General features: G+C 55.1%; 1 protein-coding gene across 2 annotated transcripts in view; it reads left to right on the plus strand.

The window, feature by feature from the left end:
• The window catches only part of NTN1 (netrin 1), a 160,068-nt gene that overhangs the window by 102,030 nt on the left and 31,962 nt on the right, over positions 1–26,076 (plus strand). For both annotated transcript variants that reach the window (XM_034646931.1, XM_011227392.3), the window contains 2 exons: positions 10,307–10,456; positions 13,073–13,126. In XM_034646931.1, the coding sequence (XP_034502822.1) occupies positions 10,307–10,456; positions 13,073–13,126 (204 nt within the window). The remainder of the gene's footprint in view (positions 1–10,306; positions 10,457–13,072; positions 13,127–26,076) is intronic.

Raw genomic sequence — 26,076 nt, forward strand, 5'->3', positions numbered from 1 at the left:
CATTATGGCGCAGGCTGTGTCCTATACAAAGTCAGATGAGATGAATCTCTCCCTTTTCTCCGCAGAATGGTTTGTGAAGGATACTCGTCCTGGAATCTGTCAAAAGATAGGCGGTTTTGTTTACCATTTGTCTTCTTTATAGACTCTTTCTCTTTGGAGCTGGCAAAGAAGACCCTGCCATTTGACCATTCCAGCCGTGTCTCTATTTGAACGATATTAATTTATCATCTTCCCAAACCATCTGTGATGGATAAAGACATTCCGGGAGTCTCCCGTGAACCGAATCGCGATGAGAGTGAAGAAATTAACCACTGCATCCGGCACCCCCCGCACAGAGGGTCTGGGTCCCATCTCCCTGAGCAGCCCTTTTCTTTCACTGGTTGCCCTGCGCACGCCCCCCTTCAAGGCCACAGTAAGCGCGGCCAAAATGCAGGCGGCCAAGAAGGTGTCCGGGTCCTCGGAAGACACAGGTGGTCGTGGGGCCCAGGCACGCACTGGTCCTCGCCGTCTTGGCCAGTGCATGCCTGAGGCTCCAGCCACCCTCTCTTTCCTCCGGGAGTTCTGCCAGAGCTCGGGGAGGAAGTGGGCACCTCGGGCCACCCCCCTCTGGCCCCCTGACCACTGTGTGCGGCTCCCCATGTCTTTCTCATGCTTGATTCTTGACCTTCACTAAAAGGCATCCTCGGTATATTTCTCTCTAACTTGTTCTCGCCCTTGGCTGCACTTGGAATCGCCCGGAGATTTGAAAATCTGATGCCCCCAGAGATTCCGTTTTAATGAATGAGTCCAGATGAGACCCAAGCACTGGGGAGAAAGGAGTGAGGCCTGGGAGCTGTGCTGATGTAGAGAAGGGCGATGCTCACGGTGGCGGGGGGGGGGAGATTTATTATCAATGAATTTAAATGTTTTTTTAAGGCTCTCTTGATGAAAACTGGGTGAGACGGGATTAAGTTTTTTTAAAAATTGAATTTGGCCGGGCAAGGCTGGGAGCTTAGCTGGTGCATTGTGAGGTTCTAGTGTCCGGAGGACGGCAGGGAATTGGATGGTTATCGTGGTTACATTGTGTGTCTGCACGTGCGCAAGCTAGAGTGGACCATTTGAGGGTTTATTATTTTTTTATTTTCAAAGTTCCTTTTAATTCCAATGTTATTTTTTTATTTAAATTCCATTAGCCAACATATAGTACATCTTTCGTTTCAGATGTAGAGTTCAGTAATTCATCAGTTGTGTATAAAACCCAGTGCTCAGTGAGTGGCTCCGTGGGTTAGGCGTCTGCCTTCGGCTCAGGTCATGATCCCAGGGTCCTGGGATTGAGTCCTGCATTGGGTTCCCTGCTCAGTGGGGAGCCTGCTTCTCCCTCTCCCTCTGCTGCTCCCCCTGACCTTAAAAAAAAAAAAAAAACCACAACAACCCAGTGCTCATCACATCACGTACCCTTCTTAATGCCCATCACCCAGTTACCCCATCTCCCCCCCCTTCCCTTCCCCTCCAGCAACCCTCAGTTTGTTTCCTAGAGTTAAGAGTCTCTCGTGGTTTGTCTCCCTCTCATTTGAGGGTGTAGTCACACCGCAGCTAGGAACCTGGGACCCCACACTCCTTCCTGACTCTACGGTGATGTCCAGGTAGCCTACAAAAGCCTACAAGCCTTAGGAGTGCCCTTTGTTCTGTGGGTCCCACGTGACATTTATTTCCAGTCTGTGACCATGTTGGAAGTGCAGGGAGAAGCGTGGTCGTCTTAGGGAGGAAGGCGCTCAGTGGCCGCAGCAGCTCCCAGCTTAGAGGGCAGAGCCCACACACGAGGAGTGGGCTCTGTCAGGGGGCCGATACGGCCCAGCACTCACGGGGAGAGGGAAAATCAGAAGGAGAGGAAATTCCCCCACGGAAGAGCCAACTCCAACCGTGGCCTCTGTTGGCGCATCCTTCCCCTGTTCCCTGGGGACCGGGGCGGGGTGGGTCAGAAATCCCAATCTCCGGATTTGGCTCCAGGTTCAAAGCCTGTGCAGCATCAGGGAAGTCATGTGACCTCCCTAGACCTCAGTATCCTCATCTGTGAAATCGTGTTCAGATTTATGGTCTCTGAGTCCCGGCCAGCTTCCACATTCCACGTCCTGCGTGCTCTTTTTAAATCTTCAGAATTTTACGGGTCCCCGATAACAACGGGACAATGTCCTGTGTCGGTGAAGTTTGTGACCCTGGAGCTTGGAAGAACTGGCAGAGCCAGGAAATTGGGTGTAGGCGACGTTGTTCCGGGGTCTTTACAAGTCAGGAGAGTCCCCGCTCCCCTGACCCACACACGTGCCCCACTCCTAAAACAGGGTCTTTCAGGCTCAGCTCTGTGTGTCATTCCCATTGGCAGAGAGCAGAGCAGAGCAGGGACTGTCTGGTTGCCTTAGTTTCTTCAGTGAGCAGTGGTGCATGGGGGACCCGGCCCCTCTCACTGGAAGGGCTCAGCCCCGGTGTTTGCCCTAATGCTGTCGCACACTCTCCATAAAGGATTGATGTGCTTTGGGGGCAAAAATAGCATGCGAGTTGAACAGCAGAGATGAGTGCCTGGCAGCTGCTGGTGGAAGCACTGAGCAGAGAGGTGGGGATGGGCTGTGTGGGTGCAAAAGTACGTCTAAAGGTGACACCAAGAAAGGCCCGGCAGCCTCTGAGAGGCTCCTGACCGGCCTGGTGCGGGGAGCGGGATGCACTGGCCCCCACTGCCCCGCTACATGGGACCCAGGTGTTCGGTGCCTCCCCATTGTGCTGCTGTCCAGCCCCCGCCCACCTGCCCCAAGCCTGTAAGCACACACACACACACACACACACACACACACACACACACAGATGCTGTCTCTCCCCGTCTCAGTCTGTCTCTGGGAGCCATCGGTAGGACCCGTGCCTTCCGCCTGGGCTGTCAAAAAGGTGCAGGAAGGCTATGGTTAACTAGATCACGGAGGGTCAAATAACCCAGCTTGGGATTACCGGGCTCCCCTCCCCTTCCACTTCCTGCTGTCTGCACCTTGATCCAAAGGTGGCAGGGGAGCGGCGAGATAGTGGAACTTGAAACATTTGTGAGCAACTGCTGGGAGAAAGGAAAGCGTAGTTGTGGAGGAGGTGGACAGACAGACAGCTGAGATGCGGTTTGTGCATCATCTACGGACGTAAATTATCCTTGCTCCCTCGTGAGCGTGCAGAATTTAGGAGCGGGGAGTGTTCCGCATGGAAGTTGCTGATGATCTAGGATGTGAGGAGATTATCTTTCCTGCTGCCCCACTTCTTCCCTCCAGGGAGGGGATTTGGCCCGAGTTTGTGCACTGAATGAGCAAGTGTTTATTGAGCACCTGCTGCATGTAGGAGGGGGGTGGTGACAGTGGGGACCAAGGCGGACACATTCCCTTGGAGCTCGCTTTCTGGAGGGAGGCTGATGGTAAACAAAGGAGAAAAGGTAAGTAGATTATATAGGTTGTGGTGAGTCACGTGGAGGAAATACACAGGGCAGTAAGAGAGTGTGATGTGGCGTGGTGGGGAGCCACTCTGCAAGGTGGCCAGGGATGGCCTCTATGAGGACAGAACATTTGAGGTGAGACTTGTGATGTGAGGAGCAAGCAGCCTTGAGGAATCTAAGGGAAGCACAGTACCAGGGTCTAGAAGTAGGAAAGGGAGCTGAGGTCGAGGTGGGGCAGCTCCTGAGAGCATGGACAGGAGGAACACCCCATTCCAGCAGCAGTAGAAGCCATGGAGGGGGGTGGGGAGCCAGGAGAGGAGAGACTTGAAGTGATGCATCTGGCCTCCTTTTTAAGATGCTCCTTCTATGAGATGTGCCACAGATGGGAGAAAATGTTTGCACATCACATACCCAACAAAGGATGTGATTCACAATATGTAAAGAACTCTCAGAACTCAACAATAAGAAAACAGACCACTCAGTTAGAAATGGACGACATATTTGAACAGGTACTTACCAAAGATGCACAGATGACAATGTAACATATGAACCATCATTAGTCATTAGAGAAATACAGATTAAAACCATGAGATACCATTGCACACCTATTAGAACATTGAAAACACAAAGTACTGACAATTCCAAGCTTTGGCGTGGATGTGTATTAACGGGAACTCTCATACACTGTTGGTGGGAATTCAAAATGGCACAACCACTCTGGAAAACAGTTTTGCAGTTTCTTATAAAATTAAACATAGATCTGCCATAAAACCTTGCAGTCTGTGTACCGTGGAGCACTACTGGGCAATGAAAACGAACAAGCGATTGATTGACACAGCAGCCCAGACATGTCTCAGATGCATTTGGCTGAGTAAAGGAGGCCAGTCCCGAAGACCCCATATGGTACCTCCATGGTCATCAGGAGTTGGGGTGGGGCTGCTGACCACAGAGGAGCACGAGGAACTTCTGGGGAGAGTTGGAATGTTCTATATCCTGATTGGGGTGGTGGTTATAGGTATCTGTGTATGTGATAAAACCCATAGAACTGTACAGTAAATAAAGTGATGTTGCTCCATGCAAAGGAAATGATGACGATGATGATGGTGGTGGTGGCGGTGGTGAGAAGCTTCTTCCATAGGGCTCTCTGACACTGTGTCTATGGACCTCTTGTTCCCCATCTCCCGTTAGTCCCAGCTCTGAGCTCAGTGGGTGACCAGTCCCCCTTGGGTCAGCATTCGCTCCTCTTCTTGCCTGGCTTCCCTGAGCCCCAACTGGTCTGCCACCTTGCATCAGGTCCTCTGCATTCTGGAACAAGGGGCCTTCACCAGCTTCCATGTTTTTCTTCTTGGTGGCCAGTCCTCTTCACCCCGTTTTGGGCAGTGGAGAAAAAGCAAGTTCTGGATACCCCTTAGGGCCTGACATTTGTCCTTTCCTGGCGCCACCTCTGGGTGAGGGGGTTCCCACCGGGCTTCCCCCAAGAGGCCTGACACACATACCAGAGACAACCCTTGGGATCTGAACCTGATCTTCTGTGAAGATGCTGACCCTTTCTGTCTTCATGCACTACTCTCACCTGCACTGAGCATGCTCCAGTCCTCCCCCTCCCAATGATCCTCCCTTCTTCCCTCTTCCTCCTTCCTCCTCTCTCTACCGCCTCCTCCCTTCTCCTCCTGCTCCTCATCTCTCCCCCTCCTCTTCCTCTCTTCTCACTCTTCCTCCCTCCTCTCCTCCCCCTCCTCCCCTTCCTCCTCTTTCCTACTCTTTCTCCTTCCTCCTCCCTCTTTTCCCTCCCTCCTCCCTCCTCCCTACCTGACCTCCCGCAGCAACTGGAGCTCAGCCTGGCCCACACGGAGGGTCCTGCCTGTCTTCACCATCACTGTGGATGGCACGCAGGCACACCGAGCAGTCTCAGCAAAGCAGAGAAGAATGTCTCGTGCTCGCCCAGCACCACGGGCAGACATGGCTCTTGGGCGTGAGCGGCAGGCCTTGGAGCCCCAGGCAGCCTCCTGGTCGGCTCTGGGGAGCAGCCACACTCCCTGACAGCGTGATCAGGACCCGCAGGCTGATGGTCTGCCTTCTCACAGGCCAGCGATGGGCCTGGGGAAGCTGATGCGAGTCAAGGCTTTCTGCAGAATGTATAGGTGTGTGAGCCGTGATGGCCTCTGAAGCAGGGTCGGCGCCGTGGTCGTTCCGACTTCTCCCTCTGCCTGAGCAGCTCCACAGCGTCTGGGTACCAATCCACCTCCCCTCTCCTCCGCAAGCATGTCCCCTGGAGGGTCCTGCCTGCCCCCGAGGGCCCCTGGAGCCAGTCTGCAGGAAGAGTAGCCAGATCTCCCGATGCGAGCCCAGAATGGGTTTCCAGATGCCATCTTGTGAGCTGTGATGGAGGAGGCTGGCCTCGAACCCGCATCCTCTCCTGATGGAGGCTGTGGGCCTTCAGGGACCCAGGACAGAGGGCGTCAGAAGGAGCTGGGAGAGGCAGTGCTGGGGACAAGCAGCCCGGGATCAGGACTGTCTGCCTTTTGGGTCAGCTTTGCCAGAGCTCTGGGTGTGGATGGAAGGCCTGGTGCACCAGGGCGTGTGTCCTCTGGGCTGGGACTGCGGTGACCTCTAGCAGTTCTGGGGGTGGGGGTGCTTCCTGGGGCCCTGGAGCCATAGTCACCAAGCATGGGACCGTTAAGGTGGAAGAGCCACCCGTGGTCCAGAGAGAGCAAGGCACTAACCCAGAGTCACACAGCAGTCCTGGTAGGACGGGCCCGGATCTGGATGTGCTGATGCCCCTAGGAACCCGTCTGTGTGCCCTGAGCTGGCTGTCCCTGACTCACGGCGTAGAGCAGAGGTGGCCCGGGCTCCCCTCCGCACCGGGAGGCACTCCAGCCCGCCGCGGGCGTGAGAAACCTAATTGTGCTGCCTTCTCAGGGCCCTGGGCTTCCGTCTGGCCTCACCTTCCTCTATGGAAAAGCCCTTGGGGAGATCGGTTCCCATGACCAGGTGCTGCCTGCCCGGTGCACACAGGGTGACCTGCCACGGAAGGGATTGACCTCCGAAAAAGTGGCTGACTTCCAGGGAAACAGGAGTCGCCAGATGGCTTTCCAGTGGCAGGAGGCACTCTGCCCCAGACCAGACCCTGTTCTCGGAAGGATGAGGGAGGCTGTCTCCTTGTCCCCTCACCAGACTCCTTGCCCGGGGAAGACCTCCACTCCCTTCCCTTCCACATCCCCCCACACCCCTGCTCAGCCCCGCCCCTCCGCTGCCCTGCCCACTGTGGTCCCAGGTGAGCCTGTGTGATCTACGTGTGTTTGTATCTGTGTGGGTCTAAGCATGTCTGTGTGAACGTAAGTTTATAGAAATCTGTGTGTGTGTCTCTGTGTGTTTCTGGGGTGAGCGAATACAGCGGGATCCCTTTGGCTTTCTCTCCCTAAGGTCCGGGACCCGGGGCCTCCATTGTAACTGGTGGGCTCAGACTTCCTTCCTTGGACCTTGCCAACTGCTTGTTTTGTCCCAGGCTGCAGGGGAACCCACTGTGGGGCATGGTCACCTGTCACTTGTCTCCACACCTTGGAGCTCTCACCCTTCTTTGCATAGAGGATGTAACTTGGGCTTTCCCTAAGTGTGGGTTTTGGGGGGAAGGTCCTTGCTTTGGGGCTCTGTTGCTTGTGATCGAGAATGATGCAATGCTAGTGTTAGGATTACAATTGGCCCCCAGGTAACAGAAGGCCCGCCAAGCCAGGTAAGCTGGGATTTCTCCTTGTAGACCAGGAAGTGAGAGGGGGCTATCCGGAGTGGGTGAGGGTCTCCGTGATGCCCTGAGAGATCAGGCCCTTACCGCCTCCCTTCCCCTGGGGTTCTCCTGGGCAGCCCGCAGTCTCGTCCTCTGTGGCTGTGCGGATTCCACAGGCTGGTGGGAGGAGCCGAGGGGACGGTGTGTGAGAGCCTGTGGATGCGCCCAGGTGTTCGCAGGTATCTGGGCGGTGGCGCTGTGCTGGAGATACGCTCGCCTCTGCTCATGGTCCCACCGCCCTGGAGGTGACCTGAGCAGCCTTCTGAGGCCCCCCCACCCCCTTTGGCACCCCGATGGCTTCTTTTCCCGGAACAGTGATTTTTCACGGAAGCACAGCCAGCCTGCTTGCTGCCTCTGTCAGACCAGGCAAAAGGGCCAAGGGCTCACGGTCTCTGCAAAACCTGGGGAGAAAGATTGGAAACCAAGCAGCGAAGCACCCCCTTCTTTAATCAAAGGACGGGCCTGGAGGACAAGCCGGCTTCCCACCATCGCTGAGGATGACCCTCGCCTTCAGCCGATGTCAGCTGTCACCTGGCACCCCCCCCAACCCAGCAGCTCAACAGCCCAGGCAGCGGACAGGTCACTAGCTGCAAGGGGCCACGGGCGAGGACTGTGCTGTCCGCCCACGGCAGCCCCTCGAGATTCTGCTCTGGACTGCTCCTGTTTTGGGAAAGGCGACCTGGGCCTATGGGTGACTTGGCTCTGACCCTTCAGGGCCTGAGCAACCTTTGGTGACCTCCTTCCAGCCAAGCACTGGGATCCAGAAGTTACTGGCACACAGCTGTGTTCCATCAGCACGGAGGAGAGGAGGTCTTGGCACGAATCTTAGCATTACCAGCAGGCTTGCAAAGCAGGTCACAGGAGGTCAGCTGGCATGAGCCTTGGGAGTGCACATCCATCCGGCACCCCGTGGCCCCCACCGGGCTTGGGACAGCGGGGTCCTGTGCTGTGGCCCTTTGCTTTCGCGTGGCCGTGTCTTAGAGATGCTGCCCGGGCCCGATGCGCCTTCCCACCGCAGGAGTGGGATTTCAGGGCACAGGGAATGGTCAGAGGGCTTCTCCAGACATCCCTTCCTCACAGCATCGTCCCCAGCCTGAGTCTTTTCTCACCACAAAAGAAGAGAAAACGAAAGACCAGACCAGTGGGGGATGAACTTGAATTTAGGGGAAATTGAAGAAGACAAGTTCCTAACAGAAGGATTTACTGCTGTTTACAGGGACGAGACGGGGACAGTGCCATTGTCCTCCCGTGGATCCTGTGACAGGAGAAACCCGCTGACAGCCCCTCACCCCACCCTGGGCTGCCTGTGTGGCACCCTTGTTCCTTCCGTCCCCGGCCTGTGTCCCCTGCCCTCCTCTAACCTGACCAGGGGGCACCCAGTGCCAGGTCCTCCACCCAGAGAGCTTCCAGAAGCTCCCACATGTCCAGACACAACTTTGACAACAATTCCTCACATTCCTCTCCTTTCTGCCTCCAGCTTCTGACTTCTCATCGGCCACTCCGGGCCCCGGGTCGGCTTGGGGGGTGGGGGGGCCGCGTTCTCACCGGCAGGCTCGTGCCTCGTCGAGCAGTGCTGGCTGGACACTCTCCTCACACTTCTTTTCTTGGGTGTTTTTTTCCCATTTGGAGCAGAAACACTTAGCAGCTTCCTGTAGAGGGCCCCCCCCCCCGCCTCTGCGCCCCACACCCAGGCTTCCCTGGGGACGGGGGTGGGCAGTGCAGGGAGAGGCTGAATGTCTGCCCCTTCATCCTGCCTGCCCCCCGCCGCACCCTGAGCCCACCCCTGGATTCCAGGAAGCCGGATCGGGCTGGGAACTCGGGTGCCCCGTCTGTGGGCACAGCTTCTCTTGCCCGAGCAGCCCGGGCTCGGTGGGTGCCTTGGTCACTCGGGCTGCTGTAACAGCACACCACAGACGGGGTGGTTTAGACAAGCGGTGTGTTTCTCACGGTTCCAGAGGCTGAGAAGTGCAAGGTCAGCGCACCCCAGATCCGTGTCTGGGGAAGGCTGGCTTCCTGGAGCAGGGGCGGCCTCCTTGCTGCGTGCTTGTGCAGAGAAGTCCCTCCCTTCCTCTTCTTAGAAGGGGGCCCAGCTCCATGACGTCATCTAAACCTGACCACCACCTGAAGGCCTACCTCCTAGCCCCATCACACTGGGGTTTAGGGCTTCGGCGTGAACCTGGGGGGATACAAGCGTTCAGTCCATAGCAGTGGGGTTGCCCCCCGCGATGTCGTCCGGCCACTCCGTCACTGGGATCACGTCCTTGGAACACAGGGAGGGACCCTGGGATGCAGCACACACCAGGGTGGGCCACTCCCGCTCTCTAGCCTGTTCCAAACCGGGGGAAGGGGTGTAGGCTCTGCTCTGGGGCACAGCAGCCCCTGACCTTGGAGTCGGGACCTCCAGCTCCCAGCATGGCCGCTCCGTTTCTGCGAGGCCCTGGGAGGGTCCTTCCCCTCTCCGGTCTCTGCACAGCTAATCACGGCGTTGAACTAGGTGACCGCTGCAGCCCTGGGTGGCCCCTCGGACCTCCTGGCTGCCCATCAGGGCGGGCACGGCAGCCTGGCGAGTCTCACCTCTCTGGCCAGCGCGTCTGACCTGGCAAACCCCAAGGCTGTATTGGGTCCCAAACCCCACGCCTCCCACCTGGACGGTAGGGAAGGAGGCCTGGGGCAGAGGAGCGGGGAGATGCAGACTTACCCTGTGGGGGTTCAGACCCCTCCACTTGTGATCGGCCTCTGGGCTTTGCCCTCCCAAAAGCATCCTCGAGTGCCGGCCTTCCCCTCCGGGCTTTGGAGGGGCTCCCCTGCTCTACTTCCCGGCTGCCAAAACGGCCTTTCATGGTGGTCCATTTTGATTTCCATTCCCATTTCCAGGGAGGCAGGTGGCCGGTGATCAGAGCTTCTAGAATGTGTGTGTGTGTGTGTGTGTGTGTGTGTGCGCGCGCTTGACTGGGCCTGCCCCCCTTCACCCCCGTGCTTCCCCCCTCCTCCCGGGTGTGGGGTCTATGGGGTGTCCCAAGGCGGGGCGGGATCGAAAGGGAGGGGCCAGCCACCCCCTGCCCCCCTCTGAGCCTCCTGTCGTGTGTCCTCCACAGCCTGCGATTGCCACCCCGTGGGCGCGGCCGGCAAGACCTGCAATCAGACCACAGGCCAGTGTCCCTGCAAGGATGGCGTGACGGGCATCACCTGCAACCGCTGTGCCAAGGGCTACCAGCAGAGCCGTTCTCCCATCGCTCCCTGCATAAGTACGTGCCAGGCGCCCTCCTCCTCCCCCTCCCGGCTCCAGCTGGGCCGCGGGGGATGGAAGCCCTCTCTGAACCCTGCTGACGTCCAGCGGGTTGAGCGCTTCTCCATGTGGGACCCTGTGCGAGACCCCCAAGCCTGGGGGTGGGGTGGCCCTTGCAGAAGCAGCTGGGAGCTCAGCAGAGGCAGCTTGCTCTTCTCTGTCCCGATAAAGACTGAGTCTCCCGCTCCCAGGGGGAAGCAAGCCCCTTTCCTCCACCCAGGGCCCAGTCCCATGGTCTGCCTTGGCCTCCAGACCTGGGGTGGCTTATTCCAGGGGTCAGGAGCTGACACTACAGGCTCGCATGCATGGCTCCCCCACGGCCCTTATGAAGCATGATGGTTCCCCTTAGAGTCCTGGGGGCCCCTTGGACCAGCTGTTAACCCCATAGTTGCTGGGATGAGAGGAGGGGTTGAGCAAGACGGCAGGGGCCACCCAGGGGCCGCAGCTCAGAAGGGACTTAATATTTTATAACTGGTAGGATCGTACCAGGTGTTATGAATGGAGGCTTAGCCTTGGTCGGAAGTCAGGCCTGGCTGGGAGCCGGCCCCCGGGCCTTGGCCTTCTTGATTCCGTGTGCAAGGCTGACCTAACCCAGAAGGGAGAGCAGAAAAAGGAGCGGATCCCAGCTAAGTAGGCAGGCCCGACGGATGAGGTCTGCTTCTGAAGAGCGGGGGTTAGTTAGCTGGCCTGGGGATTTGACCTACCACCTGTTTTTGTGGGGCTCAATGTTTTCTTTTAATAATTCTTTAATGATGGAAACCAAAGTCAGAAGACGAATATTTTATGACACGTGGAATGCTTGAAATGAAAAGTGGAGTGTCCATAAAGTATTATGGGGACACGGCCACGCCCGCTGCATACCTGCTCTCTCTGGCTGCTTTGAGCTCTACAACTGGGTAGCCACAGCAGGGACCATATATATGACGTGCGGAGCCGGACATATTAACCCGCTGGCTCTTTCTAGGAGAGTCCGCTGGCCCAGGCTGGTCACAGCGGTCCAGTCGCAGCAGATAACCCAAATCCTGGCCCCAGGAAATTGAGCTCCGTATCCATGCATCGCAGAACACCTTGACACGGTTTTCACGACCACCTCTACTCATCAGAGTCTCATAGTTTGCAGAAACCCTTCTCTTCCGTCTATCCAAAAAGCTGACAAGTGAACATTTTTAGAAAGCTGGGAGGAAACCCAGCGCTGCCACCGGGGGTTGTGAAAACATAAGAAAAACAAACGAGCTCAGAAGTGGCTGGGACCACCACTTCAAAGCCCCAGGAGGAAGGACCTTGAAACGGAGCTGATGATCCACAGTCAGGGACAGAAACCTTGGGAAGCGGGAATTCTCGCTCTGCGACCTGCCCTGGCAGGTGCCAGGCATTCCCGCCAGCACTGAAGACTGGCTCTCCACGCTGGGGTTGCTGGGAGCTCTTGCTGCGGCTGCCACCTACAGGCTCTGAGACCGTGTTTCCAGGGAGGGGGCTCCTGCCTGTCGGGTCACAGCTCTGGGAGCCGGGTCCTCTGGGCACCTCCCACAGCTCGCCTGAGGCCCAGGCCTGGTGCTGCACATACCTGAGCCATCAGGACCACAGAGCTCCCGACAGCTAAGAGAGGGCCTGGTCTGTGGTCTGCTGCTTACGGTGACAGGCCACCTGGGGCTCGGTGCTGATAAAATCCCACTGAGGGCAAGAGCGGACCCCGAATGGAGGGCTGGGTCTCAGGCATGCCCTCAGGCCGGAGTGAGCGTTGCGTCTTGACCCACCAAGCCACAGGTCCCAGCTGATCCTGTCTGGGGGTTGAAGGAGGTCTTACCCCGAACAGTCAGATAGTGGCCAGATTCTGCGTGATTCGTGGAGACCTCTGTGGCCCCCCCTGTTCATGTGGTCCCTCACCGGAGGAGGCGAGGCCCTCCCCTTGGGGACTTTTGGTCGATGCCCCGGTGTCTTTCCCAGAGACTGGCGGAACTTCTCCGCTTTCCCTGAGCACAGGGAGGAGTCAGGAGCTAGTAGGAAAGAATTGGCATTCGAGGTAGAAAGGGCACGACCCCAGGAAAACACCTGCTTCTCTCAGGCCTTTGGATCTCCCTTAGTCAGCCTCTGGCCACCGAGAAAAGTGTGAGCCCATGGGAACCTGAGCCAGGGGTGCAGACCCCTCTGTGCACGTGTGAGGCACCTCCCAGCCCCCTCTCATGCCGCCCCGCCACAGAAGCCCCCCCACCACCAGCGGGGGAGGTCCGAGGGGAGCAGTCACATCCTGCGTGGGGGGCTGGGGAAGCCCCATCTGCTGCCGCAGGGGCCCAACCCAGTGCAGGGGGCAAGGTCAGCCCTCCGTGCTGTGGGCCCACCCTGCCTTTTCTCCACTCTTGTCCCCTCCTGGTGGAGGGACAGCATCCAGAGGAGAGCAAGGCCACGTTCTGGGCCTGTGCTGGTTTTCTGCCGCTCCCTGACCCTCGTCCTCTGGGGCTGAGGAGTGGGGAAGGGAGGAGGGCCCAAGGGGGACTCTCTGCTCTGCTCACCTTCTTCTAAGGTCAAAAATAACGTCTTCTTACCTCGTTTTCTCTTCCTCCCCTCCCGAACCGCACAGAGATCCCGGCGGCACCACCGACCACGGCCGCCAGCAGCGTGGAGGAGCCGGAAGGTAGGCGTGTCCTGCTTTGCCCTGGGGATGGCAGGGGTGGGGGGGTCAGAGCTGCTAGACTCCTCAGAACCCCCATCGGGGCGCTGCTGTTTGTGCGTGGTGCCCCCCCGCCCCCGGGGCTGGATTGAGAAGTGTGGAGCCACAGGGCATTTTTCCGGTGAGGCCCCCTCCAAGAATGAGAGGGGGGGCTTCCTGGCACCTGCAGGCCTGAGACCCTCAGAGCTGCCTGCCTCCTGCTTGTCCAGCCTGGCTCGCAAAGTGTCCGTGTGCCCAGCACCGCCGGACCTGGGGCTGCAGAGAAGGTGGGGATGGGGATGGGGTTGGAAAAGGCATCCTGAGCCCAGGGGTCCACGAACAGGATTCAAGGGGCCGGGAACCCGGATAGGGACAGCATCACACCCTCACTGCCCCTCACTTCTGCCCGAAATTGAACGCTCTCTCCGTGGGCCACAAACCCCCAGCAGGGTGGGCAGCCTGCAGAAGTCACAGCAAATTGCACACTGCGTTCGAGTCGGGGCAGAGATCAGGAAATACCGGGTATGTTCGCTGTGGCTTTGTAATGACGGGAGTTACCGGACCCGCTGCTAGGTCCTGATTTATAACCATTAATAAAGGAGCACGTATATTATGTAACTATCGTAAATATTGGAAAATATTTGGATAGGTATATTTCAGGATTATTCGTTTCCTTTGTACTCTTGGGTGTTTTTATTTTGCACTTAGAAATATTGCTGGGAGCAAGGGTCCCCGGGTGTCCCCAAGACCCTTGGTCCAGGAGGGGTTATGCAGCCTGGGCTATGGGCACAAAGAGAGCTTGTGGCCTGGCTAGAGGGGGCGCCTGGTGGAGAGCAGGCCAGGCCTGCTGTCAGGTCAATGGCCCTCAACGAGGACAGGACACAGGAGCATTGCAGGGAGTGTCTGAGGCCACACCATGGAAAACCACAGAGATCCCGGTCTTGGGTTGTTGGGCAGTCTTCAGTCCCCTTTGGTGGAGCTGCGGGGGGACCCTTCCTGGGGAAACAGCGATGGGAAGGCATCGTAGAGAAGTGTCATCATCGAGTACCTGGGAGGCAGGATGAGGGAGCTCTTTCTGTAAAAACATAATTCAAAGGAGCCTCCCAATTAGCCCAGCTCTGGGGCGGCAGGGGGTGGGGGGAGCAGTTTGGAATCTGGAAGACACTTCCCTTTGGCAGAGTTTTGGTGCTTGCTTCCTCCTTGGGACATGGGTCCCAGGCAAGCTCCTCCTCGGGCCGGTGTGCAGCTGGTCCAAGGGCAAGGCGGGTCCCGGCCTGTCTGTCTCCTCCCTGTTTCTGGTCCTTCCAGCCTGGCTTGAAAATGTGCGACCGTCTCGCCTGGGCAGGTAGAAATCTCCTGAGCAACTCCGTAGAAACGCTGGTAGCATTGGGCTCAGACAAGTGTTTCGTAGCCGTTCCTTTGATTTTCTGACTGTGACTTCTCTTGCTTCCTTCTGCACCTTTCAAATCATGACTTCAGTGAAGCAGGCATCCATCCCATAAAGGCCCTGACAAAGCACTTTCTTCATGGAGGGGTGAAGCAGGCAGGTGTGATGCTTGTCCTGGTGCCCGTAGCTTGTGGCCTGAACCTTTCTGACCTTCTCCGGGGCTCTCCAGGTGCCCGGAAGTCTCTGGGGCTCCCTCCAGAGAGCTGAGGGCACTCCCAGGCCTGGAGCACCGGACTCTGGAGCTGGCCAGCACCATGCAAAGCCCGGCTCGCCTGTCTCAGCTGGCCGGCACGTCGTGGGCAGGCCAGGGGGCCCCCTGGGAAGTGGGCCTGGGAGCTCATACTTCTGAGCCTGTCGATTCTCGCTCCGAGGACCCCAGCAGCTGTAGAAGGGCTGCACCCTCAGGGGCCCCCAGGTGTGGGTGCTGGGCTCGGGGGTGACCTTACACATGGCCCATCTGGTAGCCTTTCAGCCCTTCCATTTTTCATGGAAGAAAATTGGGTTTATATATAGTGTTTGAATGGGGAAGGTCTCTGTACCAGGCTGCCTGAGAAAAGCTTGTTTACTTTTGCCTGTGTAATGGAGAAGAGTTAATAAACTGAGAATTTGTCCCAAAAGCTGACAGACATAACCTCGGCCTGAACCCATCCCGTCGAAGGGCCGGCTCACTCAGGGAGCGCTGTCCACCTGCTCACTGAGCTGACTGGGACCCTCTCTTAGGGCAGGGAGGTGAGGAACGCCATGCCCGTGTGAGGTCTGGGGCCCCCGGGGTGGGGGGTGGGGGCCCTGGAGGAAACCGGGTAGGAAGGGGATCGGGGACCACCCACTCCAAACCCACCTACTTATGGTCACAGAGGCCTCCACCCCCCGGGGCCTAAAAGAAGGCCACCTGCCTTCCCTTGCCCTCCATGAGCTCCGAGATGGTTGTTATCTGCACGTTTGTTTGGTTCAGTGGAAGGAGGGAAGGAGTGTGGTTTGGAGCCAGACGATCTGGGGCTCATTCTCCGCTGGCTGTGAGGCCTTGGACAGTGCATAGATGTCTGTCGGCTTCCCTGGAAGAATGAAGGGCTGGGACCACTGGGGCCCTCCCTGCCCTGCTTCTCCCGGTAGGAATGCCCTTCCCCTCCTGCTGAGCTGGCTTTCCCTTCTGGAATGCCTGCTGGCTCTCTTCCTGCCTCTGGTGATAGACTTCGTCTGCCGTCCCTTACAGAGCTCTCGGCAGGCAGAGATGCCTGGGGAACTGGTTGACAACTGGCTGCCCCAGGCCTAGTTTGGAACATTTGCCACTTTCCCTGGTGTAAACACTCCGCCCGTGGCCAGTCTCCCCCCAGCTGGGGCCCTTCAAGGTGCCTCCTGCCATCTGCTCCAGAGGGGGGCCTGGAGAGAACTCCAAGGAGCCCCACAGCTGTAGGAAGGGCTCTACCCTCAGGGGCTCCCAGGTGTGGGTGCTGGGCTCCGGGGTGACCTTACACGTGGGCCCTCTGGTAGCCCTTCCATTTTTTTGTGGAAGAGAATTGGGTTCAAATACACCTGCAACCTGGATTAGCTTGGCTCTTTCTCATTTTTGGCTTTCGTGTTGCAAGATAAGGCATAGGTTGGGTGAGTATGGAAAACCAACCGATAACACCTGAATTCAGTACTGGTCAGGGCGGGACAGTGGGGAGGAAAGAGCACTGGTTAAATCGGGAGCCCGGGGACTGACTTCTGCCTGATCTGGTTTCCTGAGACAGTTGTGTGCCCCCTCCCCCCAGCCTGTATCCACGCGGGATACGTTCCAAGACCCCCGTGGATGCTTGAAGCCACAGATAATAGGGAGCCCTGTTCATACTCTGTTTTTTCTCGCACATGCATATCTGCAGCTGAGTTTAACGTATAAATCAGGCACAGTAAGAGACAAACAATAACTCATCATGAAACAGAACAGTTATAGCAACAGACTGTAGTAAAAGCTATGTGAATGCGGTCTCTCTGTCAACAGAGCTCACTGTCCTGCACTCGCCCGTCTTCCGGGGAGGAAGTGAGATGGGAAAGCGCCCACGTGGGGCATTGGAGGAGGTGAATTGAGCCGAGCTGAGGTCTCCCGCCTGCTCACTTGCTCACGGGGAAGGTGGGATTACGGCGGGAGTTATGGGCATGAGGGCAGGTGGGGACGCTCAGCTTGCTGGAGGCCTCTTGAGAGGACCTTGGGAGGGAACAGGTGGCACGGTGGGGGGCAGGCTGAGGGGGCTGCTGGGGGTCCTTGTCACAGCCTTCCCAGCAGCTGCTGTGGGACCCTGAACCTAGCGGAGAGTTGAAAACTGGAAGCCGTTTAAGGTCAAGTGCTCGACTTCATGATAGCCGAAAGGTGGAGATAGCCCAGATGTCCATCGCTGCACAAATGGGTAAACCCAGTGGGGCACGTCCATACGGGGGACGAGTATTCAGTCATAAAAAGGGATGAGGTACTGATACACGTGAACTAGGATGAACCTTGAAGACCATTTGCAGAGTGAGAGAAGCCGGAGATAAACGGCCGCATAGTGTATGATTCCATTTATATGAAATGCCCAGAATGAGCAAATCCAGACGCCAGAAGTAGATTAGTGGTTGCCAGAGACTGGGAGGCGGGAGGAGTGGCGAGTTATGTTTGATGGATATGGGCTTTCCTTTTGGGGTGGCAGGAAGGTTCTGGAACTTGACAGTGGGGATGGGTCCTATTGTGAACGTGCTTAATGTCACTCAATTGCCCCATTGAAAATGGGTAAAAATGGTAAAATTTAGGTGTATTTTACCACAATTGAAAAAAAAAAGTTACGTGCTTAAGGTCAAAGGTCCAGGAGAGACATGAATCTGGGTTGCTTGGGTGGGCTGTGTGGAGAGCAGGAGCCATGGGCACAGGGTCCCGGGGCACGAGCAGCGATGGGGGCATGCTTGCCCTCCTGTCCCCTTGGTCACTGGCAGAATTTAGAGGCCAGGGGGTGTCTTCGAGCACCTTCTCACATCATTTCCACACAAGAGTACCTCAGCTAGGACATGGGGACGGCAGACGGCCTCTGTGCTTTCCAGACAGTCAGCAGGGGCCGTGTTCCCTCCCGTTATGTAGAAAAGCTCTGGCCACACAGCCTGCATCCTCTTTCTCCTTTGGGGGTCACTGGCGAAGGATGGGTTTCCTGGGCCTTCAGTACTCCTGCTGTAGGAGAGAGGTACCTGTGGGTCCATGGGGGAGGCACTGCTGGCAGGAGCTGGGATCGCTGACCACATAGGCAGCCCATGCCACTTGCAAGAACAGGGTCTGTTAATGGACGGAAATCCTGGTTTTCAAAGGCGGTACGAAACGGGATGTTAGACTGTCCAGGATCAGCTGTTTCGGTATGTGACCATCAGAGAAGTATGACCCCCAGAAGAGGTTGGACCAGACACATGATTAAAGGTAAATAGATTCTGGCTCAGTGAAGAAGGGGAAGGAGACGACATTTATGGAATGCTTCCTCCGTGCTGGGTACTTTTCTCAATTATTACCCATTAATCATCCGTTCCCCCCAGAAGAGGTGGGCACTGTTATTAGCCCCCACGTTACCCGGGAGAGACTGAGTCACAGGGAGGTTCAATAAGGTATCCCAGGCAACGTCTCCTGGCCTCGGAGCCTGCGAGTGGCGTTGACCTCCGTGTCATTCTGTCTCCAGGGAGCTATGCTGGTTGGCCAATTTAGGGTAATTTTAGATGTATCTTCCTGGCCACATGGTAGCATTCTACCAAGACAGAAGATGAACTGGTGCGTCTGTAGGGACCGAACACCAAGGTAGAGGTGGAGGGCGCAGCCGGTTAAAAGCTTCTGGTTTTTGCAGGTGCCTGTTATAGTGTCTCTAGGGGGTGTGGTCGGTCGGCATGTGGGGCTGGCATAGAGGACCATGGAGAGCTCCGTCCCTTTGGTCACAAGGCAGCCCCGAGTGAGACGGGGCAGATGGATCTGCTTATAGGAGAAAACAGTTTGGGTGGGGGAGCAGGTGCCTTTCTCACACACAGGGTGATACTTGCACCCTAAAATCACGGCATTAGAGAACCTGCCGAAAATTGTTACAACGGGCAGGTGCGTGGCCGGGAGGCTATTACACAATTAACATTCAAAGGACAGTAAGTTTTCTTACGTATCAGCAAGAACTAGATAAAAACAGAGTCCTAGCGAGTGATAATGTTAAGGGGATGTCTGGCTGCAGTAAACGATCAATGAAGACACAGCATTTGTATAATGGAAACAGAATTCCAATTAGAAGAGTACCAGAAATACCAAATATACAGAAATAAATGTAGCATTAAAAGTACAGAATGTAGATTTTTACAAAGGGTAACACTTTTCTAAGGGACACTATGGAAGACCAGGAAAAAAAGGAGAAAAAAAAGAAGGAGGATTTTAGCACATTCTGGGAGGGTGGGACTCAACACTATGAAGTGCCAATTCTCGCCCAGGTAATCTGTAAGGTTAGCATGATTCTAGTCAAAATCCTAATGGGACAGGACAGGATTCTTAAGTTCAGCTAGAAAAATAAATGAGTATTAATAGTCAAGAATTTTTGAAAAGAAGAGTAACGAAGGGCGACTTGGCTTACCAGATTTTTACAATATTATAGCCAGGATATTTAAATTATATGATAGAGAAATCACACAAGAAATCACTCAAGTAGAAATCCAGAAATGGACACAAATGTAAACATAAGAACTTAGTAGAGGATAAAGCTGTGATTACTAATCCTTGAAGAAAGGATGAGTCAATCAATAAATGGTGCTGGGAAAACTGGCTATTTACTTAAAAATAATAATAAATGAGATTTCTGCTACAGGCTGTAAGCCAACATAAATCCCAATGGATTAAATATTTCTATTTCTATTTTATTTTATTTATTTGAGAGAGACATAGCGAGAGAGAGAGCATGAGCAGAGGAGAGAGGGAGAAGCAGGCTCCCGGCTGAGCAGGGAGCCCCACGTGGGGCTCGATCCCAGGACCCTGGGATCATGACCTGAGCCGAAGGCAGATGCTTAACCAACTGAGCCACCCAGGCATCCCAAATATTTCTGTATTTTTAATGAATCCTTAAAAGTTCTACAATAAAACATATCAGCATCAATGTAGTCTTGGGGTGAAGAAAGCTTTCTAAATATGATACAAAACTCAGAGATCATAAGAGGAAAGATCTTAGGTTGATAAAAGTGAAAACTTCTGTATGTCAAAACTCTCTATAAGCAACAGAAAGACAAACTAAAAACTGAGAAAAATATTTGTGACATGGATGACTGAAGATTAATATCCTCAATAAATAAAGAGCTCTTATAATTCAACAAGAAGGGAGGAGATTCTATTACAAAATTGGGTTGAGAGAATGAACTAGAAACTTGGAGAATTTATAGACATGACAATAAGCATCTGAAGTATTATACTTACCTAGTAATAAAGAAACAACATTAACAGTAATACCATTTCAAAACTTATTAAACTGACAACTATTTATAAAACAAAAAGTAATTCCCTGTATTGAAAGGGTTGGGGAAACAGGCACTCACCCACTCTGGTGATGGGAGGTCATGTGGGTACTACTTTCTATGAAGGATGATTTGGCATCACGTATCAAAATGTATCTTTGACCCCATGCCTTTGTTTCTAGGAACTTAGCGTAAGGAGATAGTGATGTGTGGCAAGATTTAGCTACATGGGTGCTTTTTGTGGCATTGTTTATAATAACACAAGAGGGAAACAAGCAGATGTCTTTCAGTAGAGTTACTCAGTTATGGGGTATCCATATAATTACATTGTAGGAGAATATTCAAATATGAAATGGAAAGATACAATATATTAACAAAGCAGATTGCACATGGAGGGTCAACTTCAGGGAGGAGTTGGACCAGACGCATGCGTAAAGATAAATACATTCCAGGGGCTCCTGGGTGGCACAGCGGTTAAGCGTCTGCCTTCGGCTCAGGGCGTGATCCCAGCGTTATGGGATCGAGCCCCATCAGGCTCCTCCGCTATGAGCCTGCTTCTTCCTCTCCCACTCCCCCTGCTTTGTGTTCCCTCTCTCGCTGGCTATCTCTATCTCTGTTGAATAAATAAATAAAATCTTTAAAAAAAAAAAAAAGATAAATACATTCCAGAGGGTCAACTTTGGTGAAAAGCCTGGCTTGTAGAACGTGTTAAGTACATGATTTCATTGTGCTCGCATATGTCTGTGGTTCTCGGCGATGGGGCCAAATTTGCCCCCAGGGGACATTTGGACCTTTCTGGAAGACATTTTCGATTATCACCACTGGAGGGAGGGTGGTGCTGCTGGCATCCAGTGGGGAGAGACCACTCCGGAAGACACAGGGCAGCCCCCACAACAATGAATTATCCAGCCCCATATGTTAATAAGTGTCATCAAGGTGGTAAACCGACACTGGATAAAATCCATGTGTTTGCTCCCAAAGTATTAAGGAAAGAAGTTGCTTCCTTCATAGATGGACCAGCTCATTTGTGACTTACACGTGATATTGAAATGGGTGCAGGTGACGGTTTAGAAAGCGATGTTTTCTCAGGTCAGCAGGGAGATCTTGGGTTCACACAGGAAATGTTGGCTAGTCCATTTTCCATGGCAAAGGTAGGCCGATCTAAAATAAAATTTATCCCCAATTCTCAGCGTTCCTATAAATTACTGTATTTTGGAATTAACATGACTTAACCAATTGCTACACTTTTTATTGTGGAAAAACCTCAGGGCCGTAGAGGGGACAGAGTGGTGGATACCCACATTCCTGTCACCTAGCCTTAGCAAGTCACATTTTGCCCCCTTTGCTTCAACAATTTGTTTTTTTGCTGGAACATTTTTAAAGGAAAGCTTAGGGGTGCCTGGATGGCTCGGTCGGTGAAGCGTCTGCCTGCAGCTCAGGGTCCTGGGATCGAGCCCTGCGTTGGGCTCTCTGTTCAGCGGGAAGCCTGCTTCTCCCTCTCCGCCTGCCCTGCCCCCCCCTTGTTCTCTCTCTCTCTCTCTCTTTGTCAAAGAAATAAGTAAAATCTTAAAAAAAAAAAAAAGAAAAGGAAAGGAAAAGCTTAGACATTACGACATTTCACCCCTAAATATTTCAGAATCCCATTTCTAAAACTAAGAACACGTTTCTAAATCTTATCAATGACGTGGTTCCATCTTACAAAATTAACAAAAAGTCCTTCGTGTCGTCTGGTACCCAGTCGGCCTTCACACTTCCTTGGTCAGCCCCAAACGTCTTTTACAGCTGGTTTGCCCGATGGTTTCAGTGTTAGCGGCTCTGCGATAACGTGCTTTACAAAGTGTCCTTTTTAGAAGCGCATCTAGTCCCTGGGTGTGGGCTGCTTTGGAGGCTCTAATCACTTGGTGCGGCGTGTCTGATGCCAAGTGCGACGTGTCTGCCACCCATCACCGTCACTAAACTCGTGGCTTAAAGAAGGGGCAGGGCCACATCTGGCCTGAATGTGGGCCGCCCCTCGGCTTTGGGGGTGAGGGGTGGGAGGGGTGGGCTCTGAGTTCCCTTCAGGGGAATGTCCCTGAAGAGGGTGTGCGTCCACATCAGAGGACACAAGGGAGTGAGACACCATCGTAAATCCTTGCCACACGTCTCCATGGTGGGAACAGAGACCTTCCATGGTGCACTGCCATCTGCTTTGGCCATTGGTGACCCACAGAAAGGGCCACTGCCGAGGGCCCAGCTTACTCTTGGCTTCCGCATGGCCAGGAGACATGAAGCAGGCCTCTTTCCTTCCTTCTCACTCTGTCTGTCTGTCTGCTTTTCTCTGCCTTTCCTTCTGTCTCTCTTCTCCACCCCTCTCCACCACCGTCCTTATTCCCTCTCCTCCCCTGTCTCCTCCCCCTCCCCCTTTTCTCGTCCCCATTGGGGGTCTGCACAAAGGGCTGGGGCAGAGGTCAGGCTGGGGGTGAGCAGGGCTGGGAGAGCACCGCCACCTCCACCCCCTGCCTGGGGCCTCGGTCACCCCAGGGAGCACAAAGGAGGCCATTTGCATAGAGGGCTTCAGGACCTGGAGGAGGATAAAGGGATGAGCCCAGAGTTCAGAGGAGCGAGCGGGGGCGGAATATTTAGCCCTTCCTGGGAGCTCTTCCCACTGGGGACTCCGGGGGATGGCTGATGGGAATGGGGCAAGTGACAGGTGTCAGTGACAGAGGGGATTGGAATCCCTGGGGCCCGCCCCCCATGTCACACAGATGTCACAGGGTCCTTGTTGGCAGAGACTGAGGGGGTGGCGTGCAGGCTGTGGGGCTGGGCAGAGGCAGGCTGGAAGCCTCCCCGCAGGGTTCCTGTCGAGGTCCCCCGGGCTGGGCACAGTGGGGGATGCACCATGGCTGGGCTGTGCCAGAAGATGGCTGAGCCCCTGAGCCCACGGCCCATCCTCCGTCTTGGTCAGGATCGCGGGCAGGCTCGGCCCCAGCAGAACCTCAGCAACCACTGACCTGAAGCAAGTAAGGCTTGCCCGCGGCAGGGGGTTTGGGCAGCACCCACAGCGGTCCCTTCAATTTCGTCTACAACTTGTGTCGGTCCGCCGGGGCGACCGTGCGGCTGAAGCAACAGAACTTGACTTTCTCGCTCATCCGGAGGCTGGAAGTCCAAGATCAGGGTATCCGTGTGGCTGGGTTCTGGGGGGTTCCTCTCCCTGGCTTGCAGACTGCTGACTCACTGGGTCCTCACATGGGCGGGGACAGGGCCCTCTGGCGTCTCTTCTGCTAAGGGCCCTAATCCCACTGTGGGACTTGTGGCGGGATACCACGCAGGCCCTAGCAAGTCATAATAGCAATAACCTTAAACCAAGTAGTTTTTCACTTAAGAGCATGGATTGTATTTCATGATTCTCTCCCCGCCCCGATTAAAGTGTCCGTCCCTCCAGGCCAGTTGATGGTTTGGGGCTTAGTCTTCTCAACAAAGCCAAATAGGCTTCATGATCTACTTGGCCCCTCCCAGCTGGTTAGGAAGCCAACTGAAGTCATAGGGCCTGGTGGTCCCCGAGCCCGGGGGTTGCCGTGGGGGCTTTTCCAAGTCTGTGTTGAAGGGACCATAGGGGATTTATTTTTATTTATTTATTTATTTTATTTTTATGTTTTAGAGATTTTATTTGAAAGACAGAGCGAGCGAGAGAGAGCACACAAGCAGGGGGAGCAGCAGAGAGAGGGAGAAGCAGACTCCCCACTGAGCAGGGAGCCCGACGCAGGGCTCGATCCCAGGACCCTGGGATCATGACCCGAGCTAAAGGCAGACGCTTAACCAACTGAGCCACCCAGGCACCCTGGGACCATAGGGGATTTAGACCAAGAAAGGTGCCGAGACCTGGGGGGTGGGGGGGAGGAGAAGGGGAGAATAGACTTGGGCATTATCTGCCCACTTACTGGGCATCCTCCCTACTATGGACATAGACCTTCAGGGTTGGAAGGAGCAATGTGGCCTTGAGGTGGGAGGCTACCAGCTCCCTCACCCTGCATCTGGGATGATGCTAGATTGCCCTTCCAGCCCCCCCTCCTGCTGGGCAGGACTCTGCTCTCTGCTGTTTTGTCCCTCTGCTCCTAAAGCTGTGCGTCCTTGCTGTGCCCCCAGGAGTGGCCACGGAGATCCAGGACCTTGTGTCTTTGCCCCCCAGGGCAGAGCGTGAGTTCAGTAAGAGCCACCCCTACTGGAGTGGTCAGCTTCTCCCTAGGGAAGATGGTGCCGAGTGTCATTTGCCCCATTTTGTGATCTCTGCTCAATTGTAAAGGGCTCCGTAGGGTTGAGAAAAGGAGAAAGTTTTTTGTTTGCAGATTAGAAATGGACTGGGGTCCAGGCTGGATTAGACTTTCCACCCATTGCCCTCGCCCCATCCCCTTCCACACCCAGCAGGTGGGATACACCCTTTGTTTCCTGGCCAAGCATTCCTTCTGCCCCACAAGGCCACCCCTTTCCGGTGTCAGGGTTGGGAAGTCGTACGTCAGTGTCTTTAGCAGATGGGGAAAGCTCTGACCAGGTGATCATCTTTTTAGTCTCTCTGGTTCAGGATTGTCCTGGCTCTGGACTGCATCCCTGCCCTTTTTCCTCTTTGTGGCAAAGGTATTGCTGTAGATGGGAGAAGAGGTGGAATGCCAGCCATTCTTTTGGGTCATCCGGGGCCCCAAGACAGAAATTCTTGTGCAGATGATTTTTTGAGGGGTGTTCTCGGGAGAAACCAGTAAGGGAGCGAGGGAAGGACCGGGCAGCAGACAAAGCTAGGAAAACTTGTGGGTTTGGGAGAAGTCTGGCCTCAACCTGATCCCGCAGAGAGCTCTGAAGAGTGAATCACACGACAGTTATCCTGCTTACAGGTCAAAGGGCTGGACAGTTATACCTGCCTGTGTAGCCTGGCCATAGGCTATGGACTGCGCCCCTGGCGGGGGTGTGTGTGCAACGTCCCAGATATTTGCAAGCAGAGCAGTTTCCATCAGCCAAGGGGAAGCCTTCAGAGAAGGTGCAAGTGGGAGCCGTTAGCCGCCCAGCACCTGCAGCTGGACGTGGGTGCACCGGCCCCGTAAGGGAGCTCTGGGCAGGGTACCAACCACATCTGCGATCCTGGGTACGTTATTTGAAGGGAAAACAAGTTTTATGGGGATTTGGGGACCATCTGTGGGTTTCTGTCTTGTCTGCTCCAACCTCCCTACACTGTAAAAAGACTGGTGGTTATTCTCTGGGGCCCTGTGTCCCCCCTCTGGTACCCAGCCAGTCAGTAATGACTATTGGTTAGGGCAGGCTATGGCTACAACAAGAAGCCCTAGCAGCCCAACACAGGTGTTTCTGGTGGGACGGCTCCGTTCCAAGCAGGGAGTCAGGGGCCCAGGCTCCTTCCGTCATGTGGCTCTGCCTTCCCCTAGGGCCTTGGAGTCATCACTGGTTTGGCGACTCTCCACAGGGGGAGACTTGTCTGGGCACCACTTCTACCCGTGTCCCATTGGCCAGGACTTAGTCACATGACCATACCTGACTGCAAGGGGTGCTGGGCAATGTAGTCTGTAAGCCCAGTAGAGGCTTCTCCGGGTATCACTTCTACCCGTGTCCCATTGGCCAGAAGTCAGTCACGTGACCACACCTGCCTGCAAGGGGTGCTGGGTAACGTAGTCCCTAAGCTCAGGAGGAGCCTGAACCCGGCACACACTTTCGCCATAGACCTTTGTTTGCTCTGCTGACTAAAGGAGCATCTGTGGCCACCTCTGTCATCCTGGCGCCCCAGGTATTGGCACTGGAAAGAGATGATAAAGTGTGAGGGCCTTTTCTCTGTGTAGGAAGGACGAGGGATGTGCATCCTGGGCGACAGCTGCCCGGGTTTGGGGTATAGCCCCCCCACCCCTACCCCGGGAAAGTAAGCAAAGGCGACACTGGGTTCCAAGGCATGACCTCATTGGCAGTGGCTTAACCAGCTGGGCTAACCCAACCAGCCGGCAGATGCTACGGGTCTACAGGCATCCCCCTTTCATGACCTTCCCGGGGAGCCCCAGCTTAGTCTCCCCCT

The sequence above is a fragment of the Ailuropoda melanoleuca genome, chromosome 17, assembly GCF_002007445.2.
Source record: "Ailuropoda melanoleuca isolate Jingjing chromosome 17, ASM200744v2, whole genome shotgun sequence".
Classification (NCBI taxonomy): Eukaryota; Metazoa; Chordata; class Mammalia; order Carnivora; family Ursidae; genus Ailuropoda; species Ailuropoda melanoleuca.